Source organism: Squalius cephalus, assembly GCF_949319135.1.
Source record: "Squalius cephalus genome assembly, chromosome: 14".
In the NCBI taxonomy this organism is placed as follows: domain Eukaryota; kingdom Metazoa; phylum Chordata; class Actinopteri; order Cypriniformes; family Leuciscidae; genus Squalius; species Squalius cephalus.
Genome location: NC_137135.1, coordinates 21196548 through 21210833, shown reverse-complemented (window position 1 = coordinate 21210833; position 14286 = coordinate 21196548). Strand labels below are relative to the sequence as shown.

The following is a 14286-nucleotide window of genomic DNA, read 5'->3' as shown; positions in this document are numbered from 1 at the left end:
CAGTATAAGGAATCTGGACATGGGCGGCTCTTACTCTCTCTCCAGAGTTGTATTCTTTCATTTGGGCTGGAAGAGGGCAAATTAAAAGGCTTTTGAAAATATTTTAGGCATGATTTAAATTGAAACTGCTGGTATTTTCAATGACTTTTAAAACACTTGTGTTCGGAGTAGAATATTTATATACTACTTACTGATTTACAGGTAGCAAGCAAAGTAGTAGACATGCTAGGTCTGAAGTATACAAAATTGTGTCCTCTTCTTTATGCATCTGACTGGTGTCCAGTTACCAGTTTGGTAGTAGATGCTGCCATTTTGCATTTTTAATTAGATTTTGTGTAAAAGCATCTTACCTTTTGACAGTCAGGTCAAAAAATATCAAAAACAGCTTTTTTTTTCATTCATTCATTCATCACACTAGTATGGAAGCTTGTTTCCGCCACAAAATAAAACATTTTAAAAGATAATTGCGACTTTTTATCTCACAATTTCGAGTTTACATCTCGCAATTCTGACTTTATTTCTCAGAATTACGAGATATAAAGTCAGAATTGCGTGAAATAAAGTTGCAATTGCGTGTTATAAAGTCAGAATTGCGAGATATAAAGTCAGAATTGCGTGAAATAAAGTCGCAATTGCGTGTTATAAAGTCACAATTGCGAGATATAAACTCACAATTGCGTGTTATAAAGTCAGAATTGCGTGTTATAAAGTCAGAATTCTGACTTTTTTTCTCGCAATTGCGACTTTATATCACGCAATTCTGACTTTATAACACATAATTGCGAGTTTATATCTCGCAATTCTGACATCTTTTCTCAGAATTGTGAGATATAAACTCACAATTGTGAGATATAAAGTCCAATTCTAAGGGGAAAAAAAAGATGGACTTTTTTTTTTTTTTTTTTTACCTCAGAATAGTTTGTATCTCACAATCCTGACTTTATAACACGCAATTGCGACTTTATATCATGCAATTCTGACTTTATATCTCCCAATTGCGACTTTATTTCTCAGAATTGCGACTTTATATCTCCCAATTGCGACTTTATTTCTCAGAATTGCGACTTTATATCTCGCAATTGCGACTTTATTCCTCAGAATTGCGACTTTATATCTCGCAATTGCGACTTTATTTCTCGCAATTGCGACTTTATTTCTCAGAATTGCTACTTTATTTCTCACAATTCTGACTTCATATCTCGCAATTGTGAGAAAAAAGTCAGAATTGTGAGATAACAAGTCGCATTTATTATTATTTATTTATTATTCAGTGGCGGAAACAAGCTTCCACAGAAACAAGCTTCCATACACTGGAAATGGAAAGTCAAGTTGTGTGCATTTCTTTGTGGTATTGCAGTTTGCACCCTGCAGTGTTATCCATTACTGATCAAAAGATTGGTGTTGGAAAGAATGAAAAATGTTTTTAAAGAAGTCTCTTATGCTCCAAGGCTGCATTTATTTGTTCAAAAATACAGTAAAAACAGTGATAATGAAGATGTTTTAAGAGTAGTATGTTAGTGTGCAATTCCGAACATTTCCGACCATTATTTTTGTCCTGTCAGAAATGACAAATTTGTGTATATGTAATAACTTACATTCTAAGGTTAAATAAATGAGATTAAATTGTAAGCATATTCCTTTGGTCAAGTCAGGGAAATGTTGTATTTCAAAATTATAATATTTAATAGGATTTTTATATTATTAATTCAATTGTAAGTAATAGTATGTCTAGCTCCTGGAGTCGTGAGGTGAAAAGGCCATTATTATAGACTGGATGACTCACTGTATGATACACACACTTTGTTTAAAATAGCCTGGTGGTCTGAATGGAGCTCTGGAGAGAGACTCTGATCATCCGTAAGAGTCAAGCCCCCTTGTGGTTCTCAGTCTCTGTGTTCTTCCTTCTGTCTGCCCTTGGAGTGTGCATGTATTTGGATGCAAACCCAGTGGACAGCTGTCTGTGCTGTCATAGGCCCCGGCCGCCACACACCCCCACCGCACCAAACCCACCTGCATGGCACACACACACACACACGCCACATCACACCTCCCTTAGATTGCCTTTCGGTAACACTTTACAATAAGGTTTCATTAGTTAACATTAGTTAGCTACATTAGTTAACGTGAACTAATAAGGAACTGCACTTCTACAACATTTATTAATCTTTGTTAATGTTCATTTCAACATTAAAATCAAAAGATGTATTTGTTTACATTACTTAACGCACTGTGAATTAACATGACAGTGAGCAAGCTGTATTTTTTATTAACTAACATGAACAAAGATTATTAAATACTGTAAAAAATGTATTGATCATAGTTAGTTCATGTTAGTTAACTAATGTTAACAAATGAAACCTTATTGTAAAGTGATACCTGCCTTTCTGAGAACCGGTTCCACACCAGTTAAGCTCCTTAGATTGTTATTGTCCTTATAAAGGAAATATATCACCTTTGAACAGCTACATATCCAAATCTCCTTAGATTCATGGCCTGGGCTGCATGGGTGCCAACCACTAATATAAGCATTTGCAGATGTTATACTGTGTGTGTATGTTTTAAAAGATTTGTAATTTATGGAGATGCTAACTAGTGGGATAAATAAATAAGTATTAAATTAGTCAAAGGTGAACACAGACTGTTACTGCATGAATGCATGTTCCTAAGGCCAAAATGACAATTTGTGCCATGTTTTAAGATTCATGTTTTATATATTTTAAGATGTTTAACCTATATAATTTAACAGTTATTATTTATTATATAATTATTATTAGTTATCTTGTTTATATTATATTAACATCAATAGTATTGAATTATTGACTAGTCAGTATTATAATAGTATTTATTTTAATATAATAATATATTTATATTAGTTACTAATATAATAAGATGTTTCATAATGAATATTATTATTGATTTGTGCATATCATTTAGCAATAATGCAAGATATCAGTTCAACAGTCAAAACAGAAACTAAATCTTTATATTATTATATTAATGATATTATATACTCAGGTCATGTCTGAGCAGGAAACATTTTAAGCAAACTTGCAACATTGTTCTAGACAGTTCTGATTTTAGCTTTTATATTCAATGTCTATGTTTAGATGTTTGGTGATATATGTAATTTACAGGAATGCTTGTATTGTCTTTGTCCATGTGAATTTGTTAACGGTGTAATACAGTAACTCTCATCTAAGACGCTGTTCCTTCTCCTGTAGGACAAGACCAGTGCTCTTAGCCTCAGCAATGTGGCTGGGGTCTTCTACATTCTGATCGGTGGTCTGGGTCTGGCCATGCTGGTGGCCCTGGTGGAGTTCTGCTACAAGTCCAGAACAGAGTCCCGCAGAATGAAGGTGTCTGCGCGGGCCACTCAGGCCTTTCACTGCACCGCCTTAGACAGCAGCTACACTGAGCTGCAGAGTTACGGCCTGTACGGTCCCGACACTGTTAAGATATAAAGCACTCTGGGGTAGGAACCTCAAGTACCGCGGAAAACTAGGCCACATTCTGCCCACATAGCAGCCTAAGCTGCCCCCCATCTAACCGTCACCAGAATCAAAGCTTCTGCTGCCCACTTTCAATATCATCCTTCTTTCCACAACCTCTTCTTTTTCTGTTTCTCTTACACTGTTGTTTTAAAACTAGGGCTGTCAAAATGTATAAAGTAATTTATAACTCTATAAAATTTGCTGATTATTTAATAATATTAAGTAAGAGATAATGTAGAGCGAGACGGTTGTTACAGTGAATACAACCCCGACAGGCTGATCGGGAATTTCTTGAGTCAACCTGAAGGGGTTGTATTCGCTATAACAACCGCCTCGCTCTACATTATCCCGCTTATTACATGGCTACCCACCAAATAAATCAATAATTTGACACAAAATATTGATTTAAAAAGGAGTTTATTGATTTAAAAACGATTGTATTGTTTCCGCTAAAGAAAATAGTCCGTTCCGAATCCTGCGTCCATAGCAACGCTCTGTTTTTCATGGCAACGGTGTGATATACTTCGCAGCGGCCTGTTATCAAGAAATAACAGACTGCATTCGACATTGGAATTCAACCAAGCCATGTAATAATCAAAATTAATTGCATATATCAATATTTGCTGGGAAATATCTCTATTTTATTCATTCTTATTTAATTGGATTTTTTTTAACTTAATTTTAATATTAAAAAAAAATGTTTTTAGTTATGTTTAATTTATTTGTTTTTTTATCATTTATTTTTAATTGTTGGCGTATACAAACATGCAGACAACATTTATCTTGACAGCCCTAATACTTCTAATCTAATCTAATCTCTCTTTATCTCTTTATCTCCCTCTATTTCCTGCTCCCCTCAGTTTCCCGTTGGCTGCTAGCCTCTCTGTCCATAGACTAGAGCTTTGTTTATATGCATCGTGTCTCTGTTCATTCATGAAACAGAGCAAGTGTTCCCCGGAGACACTGCAGGTCTCTGTTTTCCATCGTGACTCCGAAAATAGTCAGTCTAGATTTATGATTATGCTTCATTCAGCTTGTGTGCTCCTTCATACATTAAGACCCAAGTCAGATCTTACCTAATGTACTTTTGCTAATGCATAGCTGATTAAAAGTATCTATCAGGTAATCATTTATTTTATTCAGGCCAAACTGACAAATCAAAGAAGCACCATTGCAAAAAACTGAACGTAACTCGTTGAATATACAGATACCTCAGTGTGATTTTTGTAATAAGTATCTTTATGACAGGCAATTACCCAAAGTAGGATTTGTAGCAAGTTTAGCTGGGTATTACACACTTGTGTAATGCTATAATAGCACAGATTAATATAGATTTGCTTTGTTAATTCAATTGACAGGAGTCACATTTCACAGCTGTCCATTTTTCATATTAGGCGAGCTGGAATCTGAGTCATTATGGGCAAACTAATTAGTCTGCATCAGGCGTACAGCTTCATCCCCCAACGCGTTGAAGTGTAGGGCAATGAAATCATTCCTAGATTGGAAAAACGCGATTTAAAGGGACACATCATTAGCCTTGGTTTCAGGCCCACTGGCTGTGACTACAATAGCGGATTGCTCTTCACAACAGCAGCAATAAAACGATGACATTTCTCACTTCCCCACCACCGTAGCAAATTAAGCTCGTGTTACACGCCTATCAAGACTGTTTATTGTCTACCCACAAGTCAGAGATGCTTTACAGTGTCAGCTTTGGTTTTGAGGGCCTAAATACGGTGGTCCTTGGGGGCACAATGCAACGACAGCAGCAAAGCAATTAAAAATTGACAACACAACAGCATTAGCCCACAACACATCTTTAATGCAAATAAGGGTCGTTCACATATTGAACATCATTTTGAACAGAGTGCCCGGTACAGTTATATGTAGCACAGCATGGAATTGCAACACAGGCTCATGGGAAACAACGTGCCTGTGGCGACATTTCTGCAAAATGATATTACGTCGCTGCTTTTTGCAACACTTTCAAAGTGAAATGTCCAGTGAGTGGCGCTAAAAACGCATTCAGTTTTGTTCGAAACGGATGAATGTGAATCTGGCCATGTTTTATTATGGTGCTAAAAGGTTAATGGTCTATCGCGTTTGAAAATAGCGTGGCACCTATACTAAACCTAACCGATAGTGTTAACAATAGCAAACGAGAGATAAAATCGCATTTGCTGAAGCAACCATGTCATTTTATCTTGCTTCTACATGTCTTTGAGCTCTTTTATTGTTTCACGGGACTCGTACCCGAGTGCTCCGCATCGCAAGAGCAATGCTGTACCAGGTGAGCGACCAAGCCAGTTTATTACCTTCAAAAAACCCATATGGAGCTCATTATGTGATGCAAACATAAAACAATATTAGTTTACAAATCATGCACTTTGGTAAAAAGTGTTTTGAGGTCATAACATTAATCGATAATCTGCCACTGTATAATATGTTTAAAAAGGAATAAAAGTGGTTTTACTGCCAGTAGTGTCCCAGACTGCAACATAGTGTCGGCCCAGATCCGGCTCACATCTGGTACACATGGATTCCACACGGCCCAGATGTGGCCCGGATCTGGGCCGACACTAAAGGGGCTTTCGCACCAAGTGGTTCTAGGAACTTAGTTCTAGGAACTAGCCACCAGGGTGGTTCCCTTAGGAACGTTTTCCTGGTTGCATTCGCATCGCCAGTAAGAACTCTGAAGTGACGTAAGCCGCGCTTGTTGTTGTGACTTTTATTTCGACAGCGCGGCAGACCTTTATTTTGATGGTGCTGAGAACACCGGCCAGCCAGAGCCACACAGTGCTCGCATTCTCCTTGTTCATTAGTTTATGATCTGTCTAACAGTCCTTTCTAATATAGACATAACTGTTATACATAGAAAGTAGACAGTATATGAAAACTTATTAGCGTATGCAGTGTGGTTGATGTCCAGTGTTGCTAGCTGAGCCGAAATACATAATCATGTCTCGCTTGGTCCCCTCAAAGTTGCGTTGGATGATCTCTTTAGCGTAAAGGTTAAGAGGCCCATCTATCACCGTTTTCTATGATCGTAGAGTTAGTTTGTGGAGTAAATATATAGGCTATAATCTGTGAGTTTTAAAATGGCGGGTGCTGGTGTTTCGCCTGGGTTCGACCAATCAGCATAAACTAATGTCACTGGTAGTTCCTATAGTGCTGATTTAGACCCTACTCAGAAGTTGGAGCTAAATTAGTTCCTCCAAAAGGATCACAAAAATCGTTCCTAGTTCCTAAGGTGCGAACACGCCAAAATCCGGGTTCTTCCACCAATAGTTCTAGGAACTTTGAAAAGGTTCCTCCGGTGCGAAAGCCCCTTGCTATCTGGGGTTCATTTCAACAGAAGTTAATTGTATGTATAGGTATGAGTTTTGCAAAAATGTAGGTAGATGTACATTTTTTCAATGAGCCTATATTATGTTGTGGAATTGGAAGGTTTTCAAGTAGAATAGAGTGCTACTATTGTTATTTATTACAGCAATATGGCTAATATTGGATTGTTTCCTGAAATGCATAATTATCAGAAAAGTTTCATTAGTGTTTCATCTTTTTGCTTTGCTAAAAGCGTTGTGTCGCGCCCTCCAGGCCATCATGCTGATCAATTAAGTCAGGAAACCCAAAAGATGGAAATCTGTTGGCATAGACCTCACAAATGTTGTCTAACTAATTATCCAGTCATCACATGACAAAACATTTTATGTGCATACTCCATTAGGCAGATGCTTAAATCATCATCCTACTAAAATTGAGCATCTTTCAAACATTTCCATTTTCCTGTCTAACGCTGTTGTATCTCCATCCCAGCAATCCATCAACGACGCCATGCGCTGCTCCACGCTGACCAGGATGAGTGGGAATGGTAGCGGTGGGGAGAACGGGCGGATCGTCACACATGACTTCCCCAAAGCTGTGCAGACGCTGCCGTGCATGAGCCACGCGGCCAGCATGGGCCTGGGAGCCTCTGGCATGTGACCATCTTGACGGAGCGGCACGCGTCACATGTAACGCACGGACCTCCCGTTCACCTGCCGTCTGCCCCTATGTCTGTCTGCCCGCCCGCAACAGACGCACCGTACTGCCAAAATGCACTCGAAAACTCTTCTCAGTGAATAGCCACCAATAAAACTATTTTCTAAAGAAAGACGAAACATTTTAAAAAAGGGGGGAAATGTGCTGCAATAACAAGCCTGTGGGACTCTTTTGGGGTGGAAAGTGTTCGTTTATGTCATGAATTAAAAAAACAAAAAAGAGAAGTCACGTGTCTGATTTGACACTCGCGCTGTGCCAATATTATAAACCTGTTTACTTCTGTCTGAGTGTGCAATATTTTAGTTCATATCAGTGTTCGGCAATGTTGTCTCTAACTTGATTTTCTTTACAAGGATTAGCTCACAGAGATGTTTTGTTATTTTTTGCACAGATGTGTTCTATGATATGACAAATACAGCATTTCTGTAAGTTCCTTTACCTTATACTTACTAGAAAAGAGTTAAAGTAAGCTAATGAGCAAGATCTTACTCATTAAGATGGATCCAGTGCCCTGTAAACAACTTTGCTTATTTCTCTCCATCACTGCATATTGAAGAAACATATCAGCTCATTTAACGACCTGTCGATAGTGTAAATACTCTGATGTAAATCTGAAACTGAGTGAGGGATAAATTTGATTTGTTGTCGATTGGTAGAACATAGCTGAAATGAACTTGTTGATAATCTTGCTCTGTGATTTCCCACCTCATGGACCTTGCATAGCTGCTACGCCTCGTTTCAGGCACCATACCTCATCGGAGACCTGGGAGCGAGCCGCCACATGTTTTGATTGCCACTTCATTGTGAGCTCTCCCAGAGGAAGGAGGAAAAATTTGACCTCAGTTATGGGCAAATAAGCTAGTTTGTCCCCAACACAAACCACTGAGTCTCATTAAGGTGAAGCCATTGAGTATGCATTATGAGAAATTATTCTTGAATGGTGGTGCTGTAACAAAAAGGGACTTATTATGATACTTTGCTAATGATTCGTTCACCTACAATTAGGCCTGCATGGAATATCCAGAGATTTCCACCAAATCCAAATGCCCATCATTGTGTGTTTTTACATATCCCCTGTCATCTGGCTAATTTGATAATGCTAAAAGTGTGACTCTATATTTAATTAATTTAAAATCCATTCAACAAATTGCCCCCCTCAATCAGTGCAAAATTTGTAAATAAATGTATGTTGGCCTAAAGTGATAGTTCACCCCAAAATGAAAATTATCATCATTTACTCACCCTCACGTCGCTCCATTTTTGTCCATATAATGTGACTTTGGAACCCATTGACTTTCATTGTATTAACAAAAACATTGATATTCACAGAAGAAAGTCATGCAGGTTTGGAACAACATGAGGGTGAATAAATTATGACACTTTTTTTTTTTTTTGAGGGGGGGGGGGGGTGAACTATCCTTTTAAGTTGTTTTCTGTTAATAGAACAAACAAACAAAAGAAAGCAGATCAGCTACAAGATCCAAACATAGGCTGTTCTGTCTTATAGACACACTGTGCAACAAGGCTCCTCATGAGATGACGTTTGTGGAGATATCATTGATCGGCTTCTGGGGTCAAGCTGACCTTTCAGGGCTCTTGGCTTCATCACTGCAGGCTTTCAGAACATGGCTTCCAGCTCTACCTATTCAGCCTTCCCCTGCACACTGCCATTGTACCGCGAAACATGACACACTGTGTGGCCATCGAAACTTGTATTTCTCTGGCTTTTTCTTTCCATTTTCTTGACGTGTTTTATTAGGCACAGAGCACTGCGGTCCTTTATGGCCTCGTGTGAAAGCAGTATTTTATAAGCAGTAAAAGATTTGTAAAGTTAAAGTGAGACATTTACCATTTATACCGCTGTGAGATTTTGAAGAGTTAATTGAACTGGTGTTTTACACATTGCTGAAGCATATTCTAATGATGGATATTCTCACCGATAAGGTTGATAATTTTGATTAGTTAAGAGAGAAACCTGGTCTTTGAGAGTCTTTGTGTTTCTGCTATAACAGTGTTGATACTTCTTATTTTGGGGGTATTTTAATGCAAAATGTATTCTTCATGCTCACCTACTTCTTGACTTTTTCACAAACTTTAGCATTTTATTTGGGATCTTATTGATTTATTTTGTTCTGTTTTGTTTTTTTATCATACAGGAGAGATGTGGTTGAAATTTTACTGGAAAATACATTCAATCAATAATGAATAAAACTTTTTTAACCACAATCATCAAGAGTCTGGGCTTTTCAACAATGGGAAATAAATTACATTTTATCCATATATTTTTAGTCGTAAATAGGCTACTTGTGTGAAAAAAATTGTACGTATTCAAATTAGAAAAATATTTATTGCTATTTTATATAAATAATGATTGCTTAAAAGCAGAGTGATTATTCATTCTTTACTTAAGTGGCCATCTGTGAAAGATTGGTGTTTAATGTATTTCCCACTGATCTCTAGAGCTTGACTCACTGTAGAGTATTTTAATTACCTACAGGTGCATTCCACACATAATCACTGATGTTTAACCAGTTGGCACATGTTGCCTCAAACCTATTCATTTTAGGAATTATTAATTCTTTAATCTTTGTCAATTTGAGTTCCCCTGCAGAAATAACGGAAGGAGTTAATTGGGATGCCTCATGGCTCTCATTACGGAGATGTTAACAAAATATGGAACAAAGAAACAGGTGTTTATTCCCTCATTTTTAGTTTGGTGTGATGCCATACATCGCATTAAAAGTCTCATCAAGGCATCTTACAGAAATCTAAACCGTACTACAGCTACATTATCGAGCAGATGATAAATCTGGCATGTTGTAAAAAATAACCAAGTCACAGCTGTAGCCAATATATTTCACAAACATATATGTGCTGAAACTTCAATGATCGCCCATGTCTGTTTCAGTTCCATCAGGATCCCTCAGCCACACTTTAGAGATGCATTTGTAAAACTGAAGTTTGTTTTCTTTCTTTAAGTGCTCCGGAGACTCATTTGTGAAAGTCTGTCAAGATGATTTGTAGTGTAATTCCACACATGATTGGCAGGCCTCTGTTGTGACTGAATTTCTTTTTTTTGCATATCAGATTTATAATCAGTTCTGCTCTATTTCCATGTAGGACAGTTTATTCCAAAAGCTGGCATACTGTGCAAAGTGTCAAATGTGGCATTTTCAGCATAGTCCTGTTATCCGCCGTGACACTGGAGAAAATGAATCGTTTGTTCATGGGAAGCTGCAGTCAGGCAATGAAATCTGGGTTTGTCTCTTATTTCCCCAGAGGAGGGTGACCCAAGTTAACCTCCTTAACTTCCTTGATCTTCCAGAATATCATTACTTTCTAAAGTAAAGAATATGCTATAGGCCACTGAGAAAAAAATAAAATAAAAAGAATAATTGTTATATATATATATATATATATATATTTGTGTTCATGTTGCTGGCAGGTATAGCTGTGTTTGCTTCTTTGCAACACATATGGAAAAAAATATGAAAAAAAATATAAGCAATAATGAAACTGTTGTCTCGTTTTATGTGTTTGAGTTTGACTTTGAGTTGGTTTCACTGTTTCTAGATCAGTTTCCTTTTGTTCATTAGTTATTATGGTTACTCGTGGGTTAATTAATGGTTGCGCCTGATGTTCATTTAGTTCATCGTTTTTTTTCAGTGTAAGCTCTGTGTTTATTACAGTTCTTTGTCTGTTGTCATCACATTTAGCTTAGTTGATTATGTTCCTGCCTAGTGTTTTTTCAAGTTCTTGTGTAAATAAAGTCTAGCTGCATTTAGATCCTCTTCATTAATCTTTATTTTCAACAAGCTGTGACACATGTAATTAGCCATGTTCATATTTGGATACAAATATCCAAAAGCGATTTTGAGTAACTGACATTTTAGAAGCAATATTGTCAGTTACTTTATTTGTTTTTGCTCTGTCAATGGAAATAATTCCATACAAAGCCACAGAAAAATAACCAAGTCTTCAAGCAACACAAAGTACTGGTGTTACTGAATTAACGAGTGTTTTTGAGAGAATTGCTTAAGGTGAATGATTCAGTGGCTCACTCATAAAGACAGTCTAGTTTCATTCCTGAATGAATCACTTAATTAGAACAAATCAGTGTAGGCTAGTAAATGATTCATTGGCTTACTGATAAAGACATTGGCTGCATCTGAAATCGCATACTTCCCTACTATATAGTCGAAAAACAGTATGTGACAAAAGAAGTAGCCTACAGTATATGTCCGAATTCACAATACTCATAAAAGAGTAGGCAAAAAGTACCTGGATGACCTACTACTTGCGAGATTCTGAAGTGTGCATATGATGGACACTTTACTATCCCATGAGGCCACGGGAGAGGATTTGTGAATGGCAGTGAAGCAACACAACTGACACTGGTAGGTCACATGATAATGACAACATGGCGAATGTAGTGCGTCCAGATTACATTCATACTGCACACACTCATACTACATAAAACATACAGTACTTTTTTAGCAGTTGTGAAGTAATTACTTATTCAAAATTCTTGCAGCTATTCTTGTTTCATTTCAGAATGAATCAGCATATTTGAACAAATCGGTTGAGAGAATGATTCAGTGGCTTACTGATAAATACAGTCTTGTTTCGTTAATGAATGAATCAGTGAATTTGAACAAATCGGTTGAGAGAATGATTCAGTGGCTTACTGATAAATCATTCCTGAATGTATCCATGTATCAAATTAGTTTATTTTTTTAATATCTCACTCATAAAGACACTCACGTGTCAGCACCTGCCACTGAAAATTCCCTCCACTAATACACGAACAGTCCATTTTGCTTGTCTGTGGAACTTGCAAACACAGACAAGCGAAGTGATACAAACAGGGAAAAGTCACTCTTGGAATGCAGCTCAGCCAATCAGCTTCAAGGACCGGAACTGACTGTTGTGCAAGTACAGTATTCTTAATCTGGGACCCTGCATACTTCAATAACTTCTTTGACATCATCTAATCAAAAAGACTTGAAAAGCATCCAGTATAAAAGAAAACCTCAATTTTAAGGCAGTCTAAAATAGCATTATGCTTCCGGATAGCCTGAGCTGTTTGATTGCCCACACTGTGACTGTGGCATTGTAATGTGTGTGATTGTGTGGGCCTGAACAGCATACATAATGAAGGCACAGTGTGGGTGTGTGAGACGCCATGAGAGGATCCATGACACCTGCCACTGTGCCTCAATCCCACGCTCTTTCTTTTCCTTTCTTTTCTATTTTCTCACACACTCCTCCCTGTGATTTGTATTTCTTCCCATCAATCTATCTCTCTTTTTTTGTCTGCACAATCAAGTCATAGCCCAGTCAGTCACAGCCGCTTTTATCTGAGCAGAGGTTCTCAGACCATCCAGCATCACGTCCAGGTTTTCAATAAAATACAGACACAGACATTCATGAATATATTACCCGCAGCAGTGATGTACTATGAAAAATACAAGCAAAGGATATCTTAAGTGACATGCAGTCTCCTGCCTAAGCTTCTCGGCTCCGAGATTGATATTAATCATGAATAGTAAAGGGGGCAGAATATTTGATCTGGGTCTGATCTGACACTACCATCCCATCACTGAGAGACAGAATGGCTCTGGGCAACGCGGTACATGGTGGATGGATCAATGTGGTCTGAAGAAGCAAACATACATGAAACATGACAGAAAGTCACCTCCCTTTAGATCATATCATACTCCATACTTTTCCATGCAATTACAAGGGTTAGAAGCGTTCCATTTTTTTAAAAAGCAAAAGCACTATGAACTATAGGCTATGACTGGACTGGATTGTTGAGCCAGTGACTTGAACTCGAGATTCCGATCGGTTTATTTCATGATTGAATAAAACAAATCGTTTATGTGAACAGGATGAAATTCATTAAAAAATATCAGACTCACAAGAACTGTTTGTTCACAAATCAGGAAAAAATAGAGCCCTAGCTCAAATGTTAGGATTTTTTATAAATAACAACAAATTTGAATGTGCTTCTAATAAAGACATATTGTATATGGACGCCCATTTCTACCACATAAGAAAAACTATGATGATTATTAGTCAAAATTATTAGATACTAGGCCTAAGTCATAATTGTGACAAAAAAAAATTATAATTATGACTCAAAGGTTTGAAATTTGACATACTGAAGATAATTGCCATGATTATGACTTTTTTTACTTTTAAGTTATAATTATGACTTTTTATGTCACAATTTTGACATGTCGACTTTTTTGACATTTTTTATTATGAAGTACTACGTCATTATGAGATGAAGTCAAAACTGTTACACAATTATGACAAAAATATGCAGTATGTCATAATTTCAAATCTTTGTCATAATTATGAATTTTGTCACAATATTGACTTTTTATCTCATAATGATGTACTTTTGTAAATTATGATTTACTACATTTTTTTTTTCTTCTGTGGTGAAATGGGCTCTTCTAATATGAATAGAAGGCTTGTACTGTAATATAGACCACTTTTATTGTGACTTTGCATCCATTTTGACACTTCATAGCTTGCGTCCCTGTTTATTGTAATGGATTAGAAAAGAGCATTCAAACCATTCTCCTTATGTCTTTTGCAGAAGAAGGAGTCAAAGTTTGGAACTACAAAAATGTGAGTAAATAATCACCGTTTTCATATTTTATGGCGAGGGGTTTCCGTAAGAGGTGTGATTTGTTTTTATTTGTTTTTATTTGTTTGTTACAAGGGGGCATACGTGAGT

General features: G+C 37.1%; 1 protein-coding gene across 3 annotated transcripts in view; it reads left to right on the top strand.

Moving 5' to 3' along the window:
• Window positions 1–9750, top strand: part of gria1a (glutamate receptor, ionotropic, AMPA 1a) — a 75101-nt gene extending 65351 nt beyond the window's left edge. Inside the window, exons 14-15 of one of the 3 annotated variants that reach the window (XR_013823401.1) lie at window positions 3222–3356; window positions 7308–7385. Coding sequence is in view for 2 of the 3 variants with exons in the window: in XM_079891699.1 (XP_079747825.1) it covers window positions 3222–3356; window positions 7308–7475 (303 nt within the window). In the remaining variant the exon portion in view is untranslated. Of the gene's footprint in view, window positions 1–3221; window positions 3357–7307 lie in introns of those variants that run through there. The other 2 variants (XM_079891699.1, XM_079891700.1) reach the window with 2 other exon arrangements.
• The last annotated feature ends 4536 nt before the right edge of the window (window positions 9751–14286 follow it).